At 48.1% G+C, this 20387-nt stretch overlaps 1 protein-coding gene and 2 non-coding genes across 8 annotated transcripts in view; all 3 read left to right on the top strand.

Moving 5' to 3' along the window:
* LOC144501430 (protein spinster homolog 1-like) overlaps positions 1-20387 on the top strand; it is a 205321-nt gene that overhangs the window by 108365 nt on the left and 76569 nt on the right. For all 6 annotated transcript variants that reach the window (XM_078225171.1, XM_078225174.1, XM_078225172.1 and 3 more), the window contains 2 exons: positions 16736-16876; positions 19975-20164. In XM_078225171.1, the coding sequence (XP_078081297.1) occupies positions 16736-16876; positions 19975-20164 (331 nt within the window). The remainder of the gene's footprint in view (positions 1-16735; positions 16877-19974; positions 20165-20387) is intronic.
* LOC144502172 (5S ribosomal RNA) lies at positions 1575-1693 on the top strand. The gene has a single exon (XR_013499307.1). It is a non-coding gene; the product is annotated as a 5S ribosomal RNA (ribosomal RNA).
* Positions 4689-4807, top strand: LOC144502073 (5S ribosomal RNA). The gene has a single exon (XR_013499244.1). It is a non-coding gene; the product is annotated as a 5S ribosomal RNA (ribosomal RNA).

Below are 20387 nucleotides of genomic sequence, written 5' to 3'. Positions count from 1 at the left end.
TGATCGATAAAGTCCAATCGGGTGCTGCCACACCAAACTCTGGGTGTGTCCCCAACAGCCATGTCTGTAGGTGCTGGAGGAACATAGGACACACATCTCCCTCCCAAATAAGGGGTTGCGGCGTCCCTATGTCTGGTAAACAACCCAGTTTGACCAGAAAGTCCCTTTTGTCGTGGAGATGGCCCATATCCTGTGTATTCAGTCGTCTGAGTTGCAGCCTGTTTATCTCTGTCTTTTGGGTGGCAGCCTGCTGTTTTGGTTCTTGTCCAATTGTCCCAGAGTGCTTTACAAATCGCCATTTTAAGTGGCCCGTTTGGCCACACAGTTATAATCTTGGAGGGCACGATCATATTGCTGCTGGTTTTAGACATCGTGATATCGGGATTCGAGACGGCCGAGCTTGCTGAATTTTTTCTTGTTAAGATCATTGCCTTCCCCGGGTTTTACTGTGGGTGGAGTGAGGTGAACGCTGATTCTTGGCTGATCAAAACCTCAGGGACCTCAGCTCTTGCCATCGTCTACTCGACTGGAGCATACTGTGCCCTAGTTTGGTACAGCTCATCCCACACCAGTCTTGTAGATACCAACACAACACAACAGTACCTATCACCTCCGGTAACCCCGATCAACTCGACTGCCCTGGCTCCCAGTTCTGAGCAACATCACTCCCCCCTCCAACTCCGACCATCAGTTCCATTCAAGCAATATTTCTCTTACAGCCTTAAAACACACTTTGAACACAGTTAGCAAAACACAGGCCTACTTGCTTTAACCTTTGTTAAGAATCTTGGAGATTTCAGAGAGAGGGAATGGGCTTCAACAGCTTTGACTTCAAGCAATTCCCAGCCACAACTCCACTTTAAAACTAATTAGCAAATCCAGCCATATTCACTTTGATTTGGGTTATCAGGATTCGGTTTCTCCGACTATGAGCTGGTGTCCATCCCCCTGCCAATAAGCAGCAATTAGATGGAGGAGGAGAGTGAAGCTGACTAGCATGCTGTTGGAATGTATGTGTGTGACTGGGAGGTGTGTTAAAATAAGGTGGACAAGTTGGCTGCACAAATTGCCACATGGGGTTGTGGTCCAGTGGCTGTAATGGAGAGCTGTGTGAAAGGTGGGCAGGAATGGGGAGTGAACATCCCTGTTTACAAGGGAGGAACAATTGTCAAAGTCACGTGATCCGACATGACGTGATGAGGAATTGCATGATCAGATATCCGATGTGGTGGGAATGTCACATGATCAAAGCTCCAGGATTGTCTGTGAGCAGAGTTGGGAACATTAGCTGGGAGAGAAGGCTACTTCTCGAGTGTCTGTATTTTGAGGGATGAGGGAGCAGAGTTTGAGTGAGTGCATGTTTGAGTGAGGTAGCGTTGAAGCTGAAGACTCGGCAGTGAAGGTGGGGGCTGAGCAGTTGGTGAGTGTGGTTGTGAGGCAGAGAGAAAGAGAGCGAGGTGAGGAATGCATGCAAATGAAAATGTTTGTGTGCAATGTAATTGTATCAAGTAATAAAAAGACTGAACGTGAAGGGATTGGACCCCTTTAAGGAGGGAGAGAAGGAGTGAGCAAATGCCTACGGCCATACTAGTCTGAAAACGCCCGATCTCGTCTGATCTCGGAAGCTAAGCAGACTCAGGCCTGGTTAGTACTTGGATGGGAGACCGCCTGGGAATACCAGGTGCAGTAGGCTTTTGCTGCCGCCAGAGGCTGCTCAAACCTCACCCCCCTCCCTCACACTGGCATTCAGCACTCAACAAACATCCTTTTCACGCTCACACCCGCACACATACACTTTCTCTCTCACTCTCCCTTTGCTGTGACACTCTTTTTGTTGCACATTCTCCTCCTGCTACATGTAGAGAAGACGGTGAGACAGAGCGAGAGGAAGCACAAGATGAAAATGAAAGAAGATAAAACAGAGAATGTGTGAGGGACACCAGGACTCAGCAGCAGAGAGGGGAGATAAGGTGCACAGAAAACTAGAAGGGACCAAGAGGAGCAGACCAAAGATTAGTCATGGTGATTTTACAGCAGAATATTGGGCCATTCGGCCCATTGAATACATGCCAGTTCTCCACAGACCAATCCAGTCAGTCCCGATCTCCCTCTCTATCCCTGTAGCTCCACAGGTTTATTTCTTTCCAGTATCCATCCAATTTCCTTTCGAATTCATAGATTGTTTCCATTTCCACCCTCTTGGGCAGTGAGTTCCAGGTCATTAGCACTCGCTGTTTAAACATTTCTTCCTCACATCCCTCCCTGCAACTCTCACTCAAATCTGTAAACCTGTGTCCACCAATCATTGTAGCATCAGCTAATGGAAACAGATTTTTCTTTGTCTGTGCCAGTTATAATCTTGTAGATCACGATCATATTGCTGACGGTTTTAGATTTCATGATATCGGGATTCAAGACGGTCACGGTTGCTGAATTCTTTCTCCTTAAGATCATTGTCTGTGTACTGACGGGTGGAGTGAGGTGAACGCTGATCCAAACCTCAAGGACCTCAGTTCTTGCCATCGTCTACTCGACTGGAGCAGACTATGCCCCAGTTTGGTACAGCTCGTCCCACACCAGTCTTGTAGATACCAACTCAACACAACAGTACCTATCACCTCCGGTAACCCTGATCAACTCAACTGCCCTGGCTCCCAGTCCTGAGCAACATCACTCCCCCTCCCCCCCCAACACACCCCTTCCTCCCACACACTCAGCCATCAGTTCCAATCAAACAATATTTCTCTTACAGGCTTAAAACACACTTTGAACACAGTGAGCAAAACACATGCGTACTTGCTTTAACCTTTGTTAAGAGTCTTGGAGTTTTCAGAGAGAGGGAATGAGCTTCAACAGCTTTGACTTCAAGCAATTCCCTGCCACAACTCCACTTTAAAACTAATTAGCAAAACCAGGCATATTCACTTTGACGGGTTATCAGGCTTGGAGGTTTCAGAGACTAAAAGCTGCTTGTAAGATGCTCACCGGAATTCTACCGCCGCGCTCACCACAGAATCGGAGCAGGCGAGGGACGGAGAATGGAAATGTCTATTGACATTGGGCGAGAATTTCTGGTCTCGCTCGGGCATGGCCGTAAAATCCCGCCCGTTATCTTTAACAAGCCCTCTCCAGCAACTACATTTCTTTGCAAAAACCTATTTCTCTTCTGCATAAAAACCAGGACTGCCCCATATGACCCTGTCAATCAACACCGTCTGAAATGGCCAGGAGAACGTAAGTAAACAAAAGGTCCATTAACTGCACAAAGTAACACATTCCGAGCTAAAAGGAGTCATTAACCTGCTTTCTGAGCATGTTTTAACAGATAAACCGAAAAAGACATTGCATTTGAAGCACTCTACCTAAAATATAGAATACATCAAAATAGCACAGTCTCATCACACCAGCCATCCTTCGATGTGACATTCTCAAACTTTTTCTACAAGTCCAGATAGACAACATCCACCACATTCCCTTTATTGCCGCTATATCACAATCCCACATGGATATTGGTGCTTGCAGCTCACCAACCTTATTCACCACACATTGTGTGTTTACATACTTAGAAACCCTGCAGCACAGAAAGAGGCCATTCGGCCCATCGGGTCTGCACCGACAACAATCCCACCCTGGCCCTACCCTCATATCCCTACATATTTACCCACTAATCCCTCTAACCTACGCATCCCAGGACACTACGGGCAATTTTAGCATGGCCAATCAACCTAACCCGCACATCTTTGGACTGTGGGAGGAAACCGGAGCACCCAGGGGAAACCCACGCAGACACGAGGCGAATGTGCAAACTCCACACAGACAGTGACCCAAGCCGGGAATCGAACGCAGGTCCCTGGAGCTGTGAAGCAGCCGTGCTAACCACTGTGATACCGTGCCGCCCAGCTTTCTGCTTTGTAATCCTGTCTTTGCATTTCTCACAGTGTTTCTGAATCTACTATCGAATCCAGAACGGAATTGCTCCCTTTCTCTCGGACTGTCCAACACACTCCTTTATGCACCTTATTCCTCTTTTCTCCGACTATGAGCTGGTGTCCATCCCCCTGCCAATAAGCAGCAATTAGATGGAGGAGGAGAGTGAAGCTGACTAGCATGCTGTTGGAATGTATGTGTGTGAGTGGGAGGTGTGTTGAAATAAGGTGGACAAGTTGGCTGCACAAATTGCCACATGGGGTTGTGGTCCAGTGGCTGTAATGGAGAGCTGTGTGTGAAAGGTGGGCAGGAATGGGAGTGAACATCCCTGTTTACAAGGGAGGAACACTTGTCAAAGTCACGTGATCCGACATGACGTGATGAGGAATTGCATGATCAGATATCCGATGTGTTGGGAATGTCACATGATCAAAGCTCCAGGATTGTCTGTGAGCAGAGTTGGGAACAGTAGCTGGGAGAGAAGGCTACTTCTCGAGTGTCTGTATTTTGAGGGATGAGGGAGCAGAGTTTGAGTGAGTGCATGTTTGAGTGAGTGAGGTAGCGTTGAAGCTGAAGACTCGGCAGTGAAGGTGGGGGCTGAGCAGTGGTGAGTGTGGTTGTGAGGCAGAGAGAAAGAGAGTGAGGTGAGGAATGCATGCAAATGAAAATGTTTGTGTGCAATGTAATTATATCAAGTAATAAAAAGAATGAATGTGAAGGGATTGGACCCCTTTAAGGAGGGAGAGAAGGAGTGAGCAAATGCCTACGGCCATACTAGTCTGAAAACGCCCGATCTCGTCTGATCTCGGAAGCTAAGCAGACTCAGGCCTGGTTAGTACTTGGATGGGAGACCGCCTGGGAATACCAGGTGCAGTAGGCTTTTGCTGCCGCCAGAGGCTGCTCAAACCTCACCCCCCTCCCTCACACTGACATTCAGCACTCAACAAACATCCTTTTCACGCTCACACCCGCACACATACACTTTCTCTCTCACTCTCCCTTTGCTGTGACACTCTTTTTGTTGCACATTCTCCTCCTGCTACATGTAGAGAAGACGGTGAGACAGAGCGAGAGGAAGCACAAGATGAAAATAAAAGAAGATAAAACAGAGAATGTGTGAGGGACACCAGGACTCAGCAGCAAAGAGGAGAGATAAGGTGTACAGAAAGCTAGAAGGGACTAAGAGCACCAGACCTAAGATTATTCATGGTGATTTTACAGCAGAGTAGGAGGCCATTCGGCCCATTGAATATATGCCGCTCTCCACAGCCCAATCCAGTCAGTCCTGATCTCCCTCTCTGTCCCTGTAGCTCCACAGGTTTATTTCTTTCCAGTATCCATCCAATTTCCTTTTGAATTCATAGATTGTTTTCATTTCCACCCTCGTGGGCAGTGAGTTCCAGGTCATTAGCACTCTGATGCACATCAATTTAGACACGAGGCTCGAAGCTTCAGTAAATGAAGGCTTTTATTAACTATTAATGAAGCTATCAGAACTTAAGTACACTATCCCAGACTGAAGGGGTCCCGGCCAGAGCAGGGACTCTTATACCTCTCCCAGGAGGTGGAGCCCGACTGGGATGTGCCACAACAGTAACAACCACAGGTGTAACAACCCCACCCCACCCCAACAGCAACAGTAGTACAATCCAACAGTAACATATATCCATCCTTGTAGTACTGGCCAGCCCTGGCTCAGTACTATCCAGTGGGAACCAACGATGGTTCACCACATTCACCCCTCCTTTGAGAACAAAGGCCGGCGGGGTACAAAAACAGAATAAAGTGTCAGCAGTCTATAAGTTCAGACGGTCTGGAGGACCGCACCGTCGTTGTGACCTCCTCAATACCGGCGGTGACACCGGAGTAGGCACTTGCGGTGGCGTTCTCGCCAAAACGGCGTCCAGCTGTTCTTCCATGGACTCACAGGCCGGTTGACCCTGATGAGACGGTAGTGCAGGGGATCCTGACATGCCCTGCGGTGGCAACCATCTTCGGGGCTCAGGCAAGCTGTGCATTGGAGTAAAATTGTTAAGCAATGGTCCCGATGCTGCCCGCGCCGTGTCCGGGGAAGAAATGAGAGATAATGGATTTGTTACTGGGGGTATGGGAGCGACAGGAGTTGCTACGTCCCCTGCGGGCGCCAGGTCTCGGATCGAGACCGTGTCCTCTCGCCCGTCAGGATATGCCACATAGACATACTGAGGGTTGGCGTGGAGGAGGTGGACCTGTTCGACCAAGGGGTCGGACTTGCGGGCCCTTATATGTCGCCGCAGGAGGATGGGTCCTGGGTACGTCAACCAAGCTGGTAAAGATATCCCCGAGGAAGACTTCCGAGGGAATGAGAACATCCTCTCGTGGGGAGTAGCATTGGTTGCCGTACACAGGAGGGAGCGAATAGAGTGAAGCGCATCAGGGAGGACCTCCTGCCAACGGGAGACTGGAAGACCTTTGGATTTCAACGCCAGTAGTACAGCCTTCCAGACTGTAGCATTCTCTCGTTCCACCTGTCCATTACCCCTAGGGTTGTAACTCGTGGTCCTACTAGAGGCAATCCCGTATGAGAGCAGGAATTGCCTCAAGTCATCGCTCATGAACGATGAGCCCCTGTCGCTATGGATATAGCTGGGGTACCCGAACAGGGTAAAAAGATCACGGAATGCCTTGATCACCGTGGCAGCGGATGTATCCGAGCAGGGGACAACAAACAGGAACCGGGAGTACTCATCGATTATGTTTAGAAAGTACACGTTCCGATCTGTTGAGGGAAGGGGGCCCTTAAAATCAACACTCAGCCTCTCGAAGGGGCGAGTGGCCTTGACCAAATGTGCCCGGTCAGGTCGGTAAAAGTGCAGTTTGCATTCCGCGCAAATCCGACAGCTCCTTGTTACCGACCTGACGTCCTCCACCGAGTAAGGCAGGTTGCGGGCTTTTACAAAGTGGTAGAGCCGAGTGACCCCAGGATGGCACAGATCATTATGGAGGGCGTTCAAACGATCCTCCTGAATACTAGCGCATGTTCCGCGCGAGAGGGCATCCAAGGGCTCATTGAGTTTCCCTGGACGATACATGATATCATAGTTATAGGTGGAGAGTTCAATTCTCCACCGCAAGATCTTGTCATTCTTGATCTTGCCCCTCTGCGTGTTGTTAAACATGAACGCCACGGACCGCTGGTCCGTGATCAGGGTGAACTGCTTTCCCGCCAGGTAATGGCGCCAGTGTCTGACGGCCTCCACAATGGCCTGGGCCTCCTTTTCCACCGCTGAATGCCGAATTTCGGGGCCTTGGAGGGTGCGGGAAAAAAATGCGACGGGCCTGCCCGCCTGGTTAAGTGTGGCGGCCAGGGCGAAATCAGATGCATCGCTTTCCACCTGAAAGGGGATGGATTCGTCTACCGCGTGCATCGTGGCTTTCGCGATGTCGTCTTTCAATTTCTTGAAGGCCAATTGGGCCTCTGGCGTGAGGGGAAAAGTCGTGGACTTAATAAGCGGACGGGCTTTGTCCGCGTAGTTGGGGACCCACTGCGCATAATAGGAGAAGAAGCCTAGGCATCTTCTCAGTGCTTTTGCGCTAGCGGGCAAGGGAAGTTCAGCAAGGGGGCGCATACGGTCTGGATCAGGGCCAATGACCCCGTTTTCCACCACGTATCCCAGGATGGCTAAACGGCGCGTACGGAACACACACTTCTCCCTGTTGTAGGTCAAGTTCAGGCGAGATGCAGTGCGTAAGACGTTATGGAGGTTTGTGTCATGGTCCTGCTGATCATGGCCGCAGATGGTGACATTATCCAGGTACGGGAAGGTAGCCCGCAGCCTGTTCTGGTCCACCATTCGGTCCATAGCACGCTGGAAGACCGAGACCCTATTGGTGACACCAAAGGGAACCCTAAGAAAATGATACAAGTGACCATCCGCCTCAAAAGCCGTGTATTGTCGATCCTCTGGGCGAATGGGGAGTTGGTGGTAGGCGGACTTGAGGTCTATGGTGGAGAACACCCGGTACTGCGCAATCTGATTGACCATATCAGATATGCGCGGGAGAGGATACGCATCCAGCTGCGTATATCGGTTAATGGTCTGACTGTAATCAATGACCATCCGGGGTTTGTTCCCGCTCTTGACCACAACAACCTGTGCCCTCCACGGACTAACACTGGGCTGTATGATCCCTTCTTTGAGGAGTCGCTGAACCTCTGATCTGATGAAGATCCGATCCTCAGTGCTGTAACGCCTACTTTTAGTAGCGATGGGCTTGCAGCCTGGTACCAGATTCTGAAATAAAGAGGGTGTGGTGATCTTTAACGTAGAGAGATTGCAGGCGGGGCGCGTTGGGCAATTTGGAGACTGCAGCTGTTCTCCCACTGCCAGCGAAGGGAGTGGCCCACCGTACTGTAGGATTACACTCCTCAAGTGGACCATGAAGTTTAGTCCGAGAAGTATTGGCGCGCAAAGATACGGCAACACAAGGAGCTTGAAGCGCTCGTAAACTGTGCCTTGTACTTTCAAGGTTACCACGCAACTCCCTACCACGGCAACAGACCGGGACCTTGATGCCATAGATATTGTCTGTTTGGCAGATTGAATCTGGAGTCCACACCTCTTCACAGTGTCAGGGTGGATAAAGCTCTCAGTGCTCCCGCTGTCAAACAGACAATAAAGCACATGATTGTTTACCTGGATATCCATCATTGAACGATCGAGCCTATGAGGCTTAGCCTGGTCCAGGATGATCGACGCCACCGTTGGTTCATGAACGCCACTGCAGGCAGCTGAAGTCGATGCTGAGGACCCCTGCTGGTCGCTCGTGGTCATCGTCGACCAACATGGCCGCCCCCATGAATCGCACGTGGGTGAGGGCGCCAAACTCAGCGACCCCTGGTGGTCATACTCCTCCGACTCCGTCGACCGTAATGGCGTCATCCTGGACTCGCACGTGGACGAACCCCGCGACGACTTCGACGATGATGGTGATGATCCCAGCTCCGAAGAATCGCAGGCCGCACTGCCGTTCCTGGGTTTCGATCTGCACACCTTTGCATAATGACCTTTTTTACCGCATGCGGTGCAGATTACCGCTTTCGCGGGACACTTTTGTTGGGTATGTTTTGCTCCTCCGCAGAAATAGCACCGCGGGCCGCATGGGACTGCAGCCGTCGTCTGGCCCAAATGGGAGCACGCCATAACACAGCACTTCGAGCCCGAGGGGCGAGGAGGGATTTGCGACTGCTCCTGCCACATTGTCTCCACGTGGTCCTCTGGATATAAGACTAAGCTCTTTGAAGCCGACTCGAGCATTTCAGCTAATTCGACGGCCTGGGTAAGATTGAGATTACCCTTTTCCAGCAGTTTGAGACGGATGTATGATGACCCGACCCCAGCCACAAACGCATCTCGGGCGAGTTCGTACATGCTCTGCTCAGCCGACACAGCTTTGCAATCACAGCCCCTGGCTAGCTGTAAGAGCTCATTGGCATAGTCCTCCATGGTTTCGCCCGACTGCCGACGTCGTGTAGCGAGGAGGTAACGAGCGTGTATCTCGTTAGGTGGTTTTGTATAGCGCTTCTTTAGAAGCTCAAGGGCCCTAGGGTAAGTGGTGGCCGCACGGATCGCGAGGTAGACTGTGTCGCTTACCCTCGCATGGAGGACCCGGAGTCTGTCATCATCTGTGGTGACCGCTGCGGAGGCTGCTAGGTAATCTTCGAAACACTTCAGCCAGTGGTCGAAGGTGTTAGAAGCGCCCACTGCACGTGGATCTAGCGTCAGACGTTCTGGCTTGAGAATTTGCTCCATACTCTCCTTCCTTTTTTTCTTCCGTTGAGAGTTTAATAATAGTTAATAAAATTGATGCACATCAATTTAGACACGAGGCTCGAAGCTTCAGTAAATGAAGGCTTTTATTAACTATTAATGAAGCTATCAGAACTTAAGTACACTATCCCAGACTGAAGGGGTCCCGGCCAGAGCAGGGACTCTTATACCTCTCCCAGGAGGCGGAGCCCGACTGGGATGTGCCACAACAGTAACAACCACAGGTGTAACAACCCCACCCTAACCCAACAGCAACAGTAATACAATCCAACAGTAACATATATACATCCTTGTAGTACTGGCCAGCCCTGGCTCAGTACTATCCAGTGGGAACCAACGATGGTTCACCTCACACTCGCTGTTTAAACATTTCTTCCTCACATCCCTCCCTGCATCTCTCACTCAAATCTGTAAACCTGTGTCCACCAATCATTGTAGCATCAGCTAATGGAAACAGATTTTTCTTTGTCTGTGCCAGTTATAATCTTGTAGATCACGATCATATTGCTGATGGTTTTAGACTTCGTGATATCGGGATTCAAGACGGCTGAGGTTGCTGAATTTTTTCTCCTTAAGATCACTGTTTTCCCCGGGTATTACTGTGTACTGACGGGTGGCGTGAGGTGAACGCTGATCCTTAGCTGATTGAAACCTCAAGGACCACAGTTCTTGCCATCGTCTACTCGACTGGAGCAGACTATGCCCCAGTTTGGTACAGCTCATCCCACACCAGTCTTGTAGATACCAACTCAACACAACAGTACCTATCACCTCCGGTAACCCTGATCAACTCAACTGCCCTGGCTCCCAGTCCTGAGCAACATCACTCCCCCTCCCCCCCCAACACACCCCCTCCTCCCACACCCCCAGCCATCAGTTCGAATCAAGCAATATTTCTCTTACAGGCTTAAAACACAATTTGAACGCAGTTAGCAAAACACAAGCGTACTTGCTTTAACCTTTGTTAAGAGTCTTGGAGTTTTCAGAGAGAGGGAATGAGCTTCAACAGCTTTGACTTCAAGCAATTCCCTGCCACAACTCCACTTTAAAACTAATTAGCAAATCCAGACATATTCACTTTGACGGGTTATCAGGCTTGGAGGTTTCAGAGACTAAAAGCTGGTTGTCAGATGCTCACCGGGATTCTACCGCCCCACTCACCACAGAATCGGAGCAGGAGAGGGACGGAGAATGGAAATGTCCGTTGACGTTGGGCGAGAATTTCCGGTCTCGCTCGAGCGTGGCTGTAAAATCCCGCCGGTTATCTTTAACCAGCCCTCTCCAGCAACCTGTTTCTCTTCTGCATTAAAGCAAGGACTGCCCCATATGACCCTGTCAATCAACACAGTCTGAAATAGCCAGGAGAACGTAAGTAAACAAAAGGTCCATTAACTGCACAAAGTAACACATTCCGAGCTAAAAGGAGTTATTAACCTGCTTTCTGAACAAATGAGCTGCATGTTTTAACAGACAAATCGAAAAAAACACTGCATTTGAAGCACTCTAACTCAAACATAGAATACATCAAAATAGCACAGTCTCATCACACCAGCCAGCCTTCGATGTGACATTCTCAAACTTTTTCTGAAAGCCCAGATAGACAACATCCACTACATTCCCTTTCTTGCCACTGTATCACATTCCCAGATGGATATTGGTACTTGCAGCTCACCAACCTTATTCACCACACACTGTGTGTTTACATACGTGCTTTGTAATCCTGTCTTTGCATTTCTCATGGTGTTTCTGAATCTACTATCGAATCCAGAACGGAATTGCTCCCTTTCTCTCGGACTGTCCAACACACTCCTTTATGCACCTTATTCCTCTTTTCTCCGACTATGAGCTGGTGTCCATTCCCCTGCCAACAAGCAGCAATTAGATGGAGGAGGAGAGTGAAGCTGACTAGCATGCTGTTGGAATGTATGTGTGTGAGTGGGAGGTGTGTTACAATAAGGTGGACAAGTTGGCTGCACAAATTGCCACATGGGGTTGTGGTCCAGTGGCTGTAATGGAGAGCTGTGTGAACGGTGGGCAGGAATGGGGTGTGAACATCCCTGTTTACAAGGGAGGAACAATTGTCAAAGTCACGTGAGCCGACATGACGTGGTGAGGAATTGCATGATCAGATATCCGATGTGGTGGGAATGTCACATGATCAAAGCTCCAGGATTGTCTGTGAGCAGAGTTGGGAACATTAGCTGGGAGAGAAGGCTACTTCTCGATGTCTGTATTTTGAGGGATGAGGGAGCAGAGTTTGAGTGAGTGGATGTCTGAGTGAGTGAGGTAGCATTGAAGCTGAAGACTAGGCAGTGAAGGTGGGGGCTGAGCTGTGGTGAATGTGGTTGTGAGGCAGAGAGAAAGAGAGTAAGGTGAGGAATGCATGCAAATGAAAATGTTTGTGTGCAATGTAATTGTATCAAGTAATAAAAAGAATGAATGTGAAGGGATTGGACCCCTTTAAGGAGGGAGGGAAGGAGTGAGCAAATGCCTACAGCCATATTCGTCTGAAAATGCCGGATATTGGAAGCTAAGCAGACTCAGGCCTCGTTAGTACTTGGATGAGAGTCTGCCTGGGAATACCAGGTGCAGTAGGCTTTTGCTGCTGCCAGAGGCTGCTCAAACCTTGCCCCCCTCCCTCACACTGACATTCAGCGCTCAACAAACATCCTTTTCACACTCACTCCTGCACACAGGAATGTGAGTTGAAGTGTGTCTACTTCAATGCAAGGAGCATCCGGAACAAGGTAGATGAACTTGGGGCGTGGATTGGTACTTGGGACTACGATGTTGTGGCCATTACGGAGACGTGGGTAGAACAAGGACAGGAAATGTTGTTGGACGTTCCGGGGTATAGATGTTTCAGTAAGTGTAGGGAAGCTGGTAAAAGAGGTGGAGGGGTAGCATTGTTAATCAAGGATAGTTTAACGGCTGCGGAAAGGCACTTCGAGGGGGATCTGCATACTGAGGTAATATGGGCTGAAGTTAGAAATAGGAAAGGAGCGGTCATGTTGTTAGGAGTTTACTATAGGCCCCCAAATAGTAATAGAGATGTGGAGGAAGAAATTGCTAAGCAGATTATGGATAGGTGTGGGGGTCACAGGGTAGTTGTCATGGGGGCTTTAACTTTCCAAATATTGATTGGAACCTTTGTAGGTCGAATACTTCGGATGGGGCAGTTTTTGTGCAGTGTGTGCAGGAGGGTTTCCTGACACAATATGTGGACAGGCCGACAAGAGGTGGGGCCACATTGGATTTGGTACTGGGAAATGAACCGGGCCAAGTGTTAGATTTGGTTGTGGGAGAGCACTTTGGAGATAGTGACCACAATTCGGTGTCTTTTGTTATTGCAATGGAGAGGGCAAGGTTTATAATTGGAGGAGAGGTAATTATGATGCGATTAGGCAAGAATTAGGGGGCATAAGATGGGAACAGAAACTGTCAGGGAAAGGCACTAATGAAAAGTGGAACTTTTTCAAGGAACAAATACTGTGTGTCCTTGATAGGTATGTCCCTGTCAGGCAGGGAGGAAATGGCCAAGTGAGGGAACCATGGTTCACAAAAGAGATGGAATGTCTTGTAAAAAGGAAGAGGGAAGCTTATGTAGGGATGAGGAAACAAGGTTCAGATGGCTCGATTGAGGGTTACAAGTTAGCAAGGAATGAGCTGAAAAAGGGGCTTAGGAGAGCTAGGAGGGGGTATGAGGAGTCCTTGGCGGGTCGGATCAAGGAAAACCCCAAGGCTTTTTACTCTTATGTGAGGAATAAAAGAATGACCAGGGTGAGGTTAGGGCCGGTCAAGGACAGTAGTGGGAACTTGTGTATGGAGTCAGTAGAGATAGGAGAGGTGATGAATGAATACTTTTCTTCAGTGTTCACCAAGGAGAGGGGCCATGTTTTTGAGGAAGAGAAGGTGTTACAGGCTAATAGGCTGGAGGAAATAGATGTTCAGAGGGAGGATGTACTAGCAGTTTTGAATAAACTGAAGGTCGATAAGTCCCCTGGGCCTGATGAAATATATCCTAGGATCCTTTGGGAGGCAAGGGATGAGATTGCTGAGCCTTTGGCTTTGGTCTTTGGGTCCTCACTGTCCACGGGGATGGTGTCAGAGGACTGGAGAGTGGCGAATGTTGTTCCTCTGTTTAAGAAAGGGAATAGAAATGACCCTGGTAATAATAGGCTGGTTAGTCTTACTTCGGTGGTTGGTAAGTTGATGGAAAAGGTCCTTAGGGATGGGATTTACGACCATTTAGAAAGACGCGGATTAATCCGGGATAGTCAGCACGGATTCGTGAAGGGCAAGTCGTGCCTCACAAATTTGATAGAATTTTTTGAGGAGGTAACTAAGTGTGTTGATGAAGGTAGGGCAGTTGATGTCATATACATGGATTTTAGTAAGGCATTTGATAAGGTTCCCCATGGTCGGCTTATGATGAAAATAAGGAGGTGCGGGATAGAGGGAAAGTTGGCCGATTGGATTGGTAACTGGCTATCTGATTGAAGACAGAGGGCGGTGGTGGATGGAAAATTTTCGGACTGGAGGCAGGTTGCTAGCGGAGTGCCACAGGGATCAGTGCTTGGTCCTCTGCTATTTGTGATTTTTATAAATGACTTAGAGGAGGGGGCTGAAGGGTGGATCAGTAAATTTGCTGATGACACCAAGATTGGTGGAGTAGTGGATGAGGTGAAGGGCTGTTGCAGACTGCAAAGAGACATAGATAGGATGCAAAGCTGGGCTGAAAAATGGCAGATGGAATTTAACCCTGATAAATGTGAGGTGATTCATATTGGTAGGACAAATTTAAATGTGGATTACAGGGTCAAAGGTAGGGTTCTGAAGACTGTGGAGGAACAGAGAGATCTTGGGGTCCATATCCACAGATCTCTAAAGGTTGCCACTCCAAGTGGATAGAGCTGTGAAGAAGGCCTATAGTGCGTTAGCTTTTATGAACGGGGTTGGAGTTTAAGAGCCGTGGGGTTATGCTGCAACTGTACAGGACCTTGGTGAGACCACATTTGGAATATTGTGTGCAGTTCTGGTCACCTCACTATAAGAAGGATGTGGAAGCGCTGAAAAGAGTGCAGAGGAGATTTACCAGGATGCTGCCTGGTTTGGAGGGTAGGTCTTATGAGGAAAGGTTGAGGGAGCTAGGGCTGTTCTCTCTGGAGCGGAGGAGGTTGAGGGGAGACTTAATAGACGTTTATAAAATGATGAAGGGGATAGATAGAGCGAACATTCAAAGACTATTTCCTCGGGTGGATGGAGCTATTACAACGGGGCATAATTATAGGGTTCATGGTGGGAATATAGGAAGGATCTCCGAGGTAGGTTCTTTACTCAGAGAGTGGTTGGGGTGTGGAATGGACTGCCTGCAATGATAGTGGAGTCAGACACTTTAGGAACGTTTAAGCGGTTATTGGATAGGCACATGGAGCACACCAGGATGATAGGGAGTGGGATAGTTTGATCTTGGTTTCAAATAAAGCTCGGCACAACATCGTGGGCCAAAGGGCCTGTTCTGTGCTGTACTGTTCTATGTTCACATACACTTTCTCTCTCACTCTCCCTTTGCTGCGACACTGTTTTTGTTGCACATTCTCCTCCTGCTACATGTAGAGAAGACGATGAGACAGAGCGAGAGGAAGCACAAGATGAAAATAAAAGAAGATAAAACAGAGAATGTGTGAGGGACACTGGGACTCAGCAGCAGAGAGGGGAGATAAGGTGCACAGAAAACGAGAAGGGACTAAGAGCAGCAGGCTAAAGATTAGCCAGGATGTTATTACGGCACAGAAGAAGGCTCTTCAGCCCATTGAACCCATGCCGGCTCTCCACAGACCAACCCAGTCAGTCCCTATCTCCCTCTCTATCCCTGTTGCCTGACAGGTTTATTTCTTCCCGGTGTCCATCCAATTTCCTTTTGAAATCATTGATTGTTTCCACTTCCACCCTGGTGCCTGGGCCCGGGTAACTCTAGAACTATCGATGTGGAGGGATTGGGGATCCTGAGGGGAATGGGTTGAGGGGTCTTTGGTTGGGGGGGGCGACTGGTTTTCCATACCGGTGCGGGGGCGGGGGGGGGGGGGGGGGGGGGGGGGGGGGGCGGGTGGAGGGGGCGGCGGGGAGAAACAAAGGGGGAGGAATAATATCTTGGGGAAGGGGTGCCCAAATGCAGTGAACACCCACAATGCAGCCCCTGAATGATGTGTCTCCTTTCCTCATCGTCTTTTCAACAAAATAGTTTGGAGAGCGGACTTCTGACTCTCACCTGCCTGCCCCACTTGCTATTTTACAGTGTTTGCAGTGTAATATCTGGCTCAGTTAGCTTCTTTACATGCTCAATTACGTGCTAATTATTTTGATTGCCATCTGATTAGCCCGGGCAGCATGGTGGCACAGTGGTTAGTACTGCTGCCTCATAGCGCCAGCGACCTGCGTTCAATTTCCGCCTCAGGTCACTGTCTGTGTGGAGTTTGCATGTTCTCCCCATGTCTGCGTGGGTTTCCTCCCACAGTCTGAAAGACATGCTGATTAGGTGCATTGGCCATGCTCAATTCTCCCTCAGTGCACCTGAACAGGATCTGGAGTGAGGTAACTAGGGGATTTTCAGTTACTTTATTGCAATGTTAATGTAAGCCTATTTGTGACCTTAATAAATAAATAAACTTTAAAACTTTAATTAACATGGAGAGCAGGTTGTGGTGAGCAGGAAGGCATTGGAATAGCTACCCGTCAGATTTACATATGCCCCAGTCACCCTGCCAAACACGCCTGGCAGGAGGGGTTGTAAACCCAGTCCATTGACTTTGCCATGGGAGGCTGAGTGAGCCTTGTGTAGGTAGAACTGGCAGGAGCTACGATGCCTGCTGGGCCTTTGAATGATCAAGGAGAATGTCTAAAGTTGATAGCGATGCTTGGTGGTGAAGAGGTGTCCTGATTTCAATTCCATCAAGACCTCTCAATAAAGCCCATTAAATCCTCTCAATCTCTGCTTTCAGCTGGAGTTTCATCTTGTCATCATTTGGCACCGCATCCGTCTCGTTCACCACTGGCGCCCTGGGATTCTGGGCGCCCATCTTCCTGCTCCGAGCTCGTGGGCTCGACGGCTCCCCTGTGCACACAGCCAGCTCACAGGACAGGTAAATTTGCTCCCCACTTCCCCTTCAGTTATCCAGAACCAAAGGATTCTGATCATGTGGTGGTCATCTGACTAGATTAATGATCCAGAGGCCTGGACTAAAAACCCAACTTGTTTACTAATGTCCTAAAAGGATGAAGCCTGCATGACTCCATTCCAGGCCAATATGGGTGATTCTTAACTGCCTCTGAAATGGGACTAGCAAATGCCACTCAGATGGGTCAATCTGCAATGGTTTAAGAAGACCCAATGTTAAAATGATCCCCACCTGTGTGGAGTTGCACGTTCTTCCTGTGACTGCGTGAGTTTCCTCCCGATGCTCCGGTTTCCTCCCACAGTCCAAAGATGTGCGAATTAGGTTGATTGGCCATGCTAAATTGTCCCTTAGTGTCAGGGGGATTAGCTAGGGTAAATATGTGGGACAGGGCCTGGGTGGGATTGTTGTCGGTGCAGACTCAATGAGCTAAATGGCCTCCTTCTGCACTGTAGGGATTCTATGATTCAATGAATAAATACCAGCCTCATGCTGCCCACTCGAAGTAGGAAGAAGCTTAATCACCATCCACTTAACCACCTGATTCTGGCTCAATGCCTCTACACTACTGACCTCACAGGACCATGATAGTATGGGTGGCAGTACTTGGTGGGTGAGTATCAAAGGATGATGGCAGAGGTGGCATCTCACCCTCTCCCATTTTCCATTTATTCTCCATCCCGCAAAACCTGGAGAGGTTTTCTGGGCCAGAGAGCAGTTAAGAGTCAACCACATTACACGCAGATAAGGACATAGAAAGATAGAAACTAGAAGCAGGAGTAGGCCATTTGGTACTTTGAGCCTGCTCTGCTATTCATTCTGATCATGGCTGATCATCAAATTCAATATCCTGATCCCCACCTTCCCACCCCATATCCCTTGATCCCTTTAGCCCTTGGAGCTATATCTAATTTCTTCTTGAATCAGACAATGTTTTGGCCTCAATTACTTTCTGTGGTAGTGAATTCTACACCACTCTTTGGGTGAAGAATTTTCTCCTCAACTCAATCCTAAGTGGTTTACTCCTTATTCTCAAACTATGAGCCCCAATTGTGGACTCCCCCACCATTGAGAACATTCTTTCTGAATCGGCACTATCTAATCCTGTTTGAATTTTATAAGAGATCCCCTCTCACTCTCCAGTGAATATAATCCTAACCAATTTAGACTCTGCTCATATGACAGACCAAAGGGATGTCTTTGCCTAAGGACAGTGGTAAACTAGTTTGGTTTTTACAACAATCTGTCAGGTGCATAGTCAGTGTTACATTTTTCCCCCCAGATATTTAAAGAAATGAATTGAAATTCTCAAACATGGTGATGTTGGAATTCCTGTTCTGGATTAATGTCCCAGACATTGAATGATTTAACCACTTCATTCAATCACTTAAACCAACCCCACTTTTTCTATATCTCAACCCTTCCCAAAGATCCCTTTGAATAAAGGAGTAGTTTGTCTCCTCTCCTTGAGGCTGGCCCTTTTGTCTAGTAATTCTGCAAAATGCTCAGAAATTCTGCAGTGGGGAATGTCACAATGTATTCTATTTGTTTTAAAACGATGCCAGTCCAACAATTGGGAGGTTGACATTGTTACGATTCCCCACTGGGGAAATAGCAACCAAAAGAACCAAGTTTATCCAACAAGAAATTACCAACAAGATTTCAGTGTTTGTAACTTTTACTTTTAACCCAGATTCATGTCAATTAAACTTGAACTAACAGGCAAATTGCAGTCACTCCAAACTATAAATTACACACACAATAGCGGATACAAAAAGGACTATCTCAAGATTACAAGCTTCATATCACTCACTGCACAAATGTGGCATCATGAACAATCTCACTGTCTTTCCAATTCCTGGGATCTCACACTTATTGCACTCAGTGGATTTGGTCCCTGGGCCACCTGCAATGGTAATTCCACTCCTCTGAGTGCACTGGAGACAGTCATCATTCAAAAATACTCCTGCAGAATCTGTTTAGCTAGTTCACAAAAGTGGCACAGAATCTCTGAGGACTCTTCTAATAAACCAAGTTAAGAAGTCTGGTCATCCTTGGACAGCACGGTGGTACAGTGGTTTGCACTGCTGCCTCACAGTGCTTGGGGCCTGGGTTTGATTCCCAGTGCGGTCACCGTGCGGAATTTGCACGTTCCCCCCATGTTTGTGTGGGTTTCCTCCGGGTGCTCCAGTTTCCTCCCACATTCCGAAAGACGTGCTGGTTTGGCGCATTGGCCATGCGAACAGGTGCCGAGTGTGGCGACGAGGGGTATTTCATAGTAACTTCATTGCAGTGTTAATGTAAGCCTACTTGTGACTAAACTTTTTAAACTGAAGCATAGAAGTGGAATTGTCCAATTGGTAATCTCTTCTTCTCACCCTGTCTGCATCTTTCTGCCCTTTTTAAATGTATTACACACACACACACACACACACACACACAGCTCTTTGTAAATGTACCTTCCCTGTTCATCCCCGGCTGAAGTTCCTTTGTCCCTGACTACATCTGCATCTTAATTTCCTGCCGGTTGTTATGACTTCCAGGTCAAGGATCACCATGTACTGGACCAGCATTTCTTACAATCCAAGAAAACTAAGTCACTTTCAAATATTCATAAAATCAATTACTGATTCCCTTTCAAATTTTCCTTACTCTGGTCAGAAGTGGCCACAGAGGGTGAGGTTCCCTTTTTGCAAGCCTAACCACAGAGTGACAGAAATGGTCCAGCAGTTTGTGGTGACTCACAACTCACTGTATAACTTGCTTGCTGCAATTGACTGGGTCATTTTGCACATGGGGCACCTTTAAATCACCCTCACTTTGGCAGCAGCTTCCCGGCCAACATTATTATTTGGAAGTGTAGGGAAGGAAAAGAGAGGGAGGATAAAGCGTCATTCCTTAAATTGGTGCAGAACCAGTGTAGGTATCAGACAGGAGGAATCTGACACTGTATCACAGTGTCATACTCTGACAAGCAGGATGTATTGATGTTCTATCAGTCCATGCTGCTGAAACTCTGTACGTTCCACTGCAGTTACTGTATATTCTGCACTCACTTTGCACAGTTTAATATTCGGAGCCATAACCTGTGTGACTGGATTCATCGGGATCGGAATGGGAGCAGTGAGTTCCAAATTCTTAAAGAAGAAGATTCCACAAGCTGATCCTGTTATTTGTGCAATTGGCATGTTGAGCAGTAGCCCCTGCCTCTTCCTGGCTATCGTGCTGGCCAAACACAGCATTATATTGACATATGTAAGTATTAATGTTACTCTACACTGCACTGTAATAATCCTGATGTTATCTACACTGCACTGTGTTAATTCTTATGTTACCCTACACTACACTCTGTTAATTTGAATGTTACTCCACATTACACTGTGTTAATCCTAATGTTACTCTACACTACACTGTGTTAATTCTGATGTTACTCTACACTTCACAGTGTTAATTCTGATGTTACTCTACACTACACTGT

Source organism: Mustelus asterias, chromosome 12, assembly GCF_964213995.1.
Source record: "Mustelus asterias chromosome 12, sMusAst1.hap1.1, whole genome shotgun sequence".
Classification (NCBI taxonomy): Eukaryota; Metazoa; Chordata; class Chondrichthyes; order Carcharhiniformes; family Triakidae; genus Mustelus; species Mustelus asterias.
This window is presented reverse-complemented; position numbering and strand designations above follow the sequence as displayed.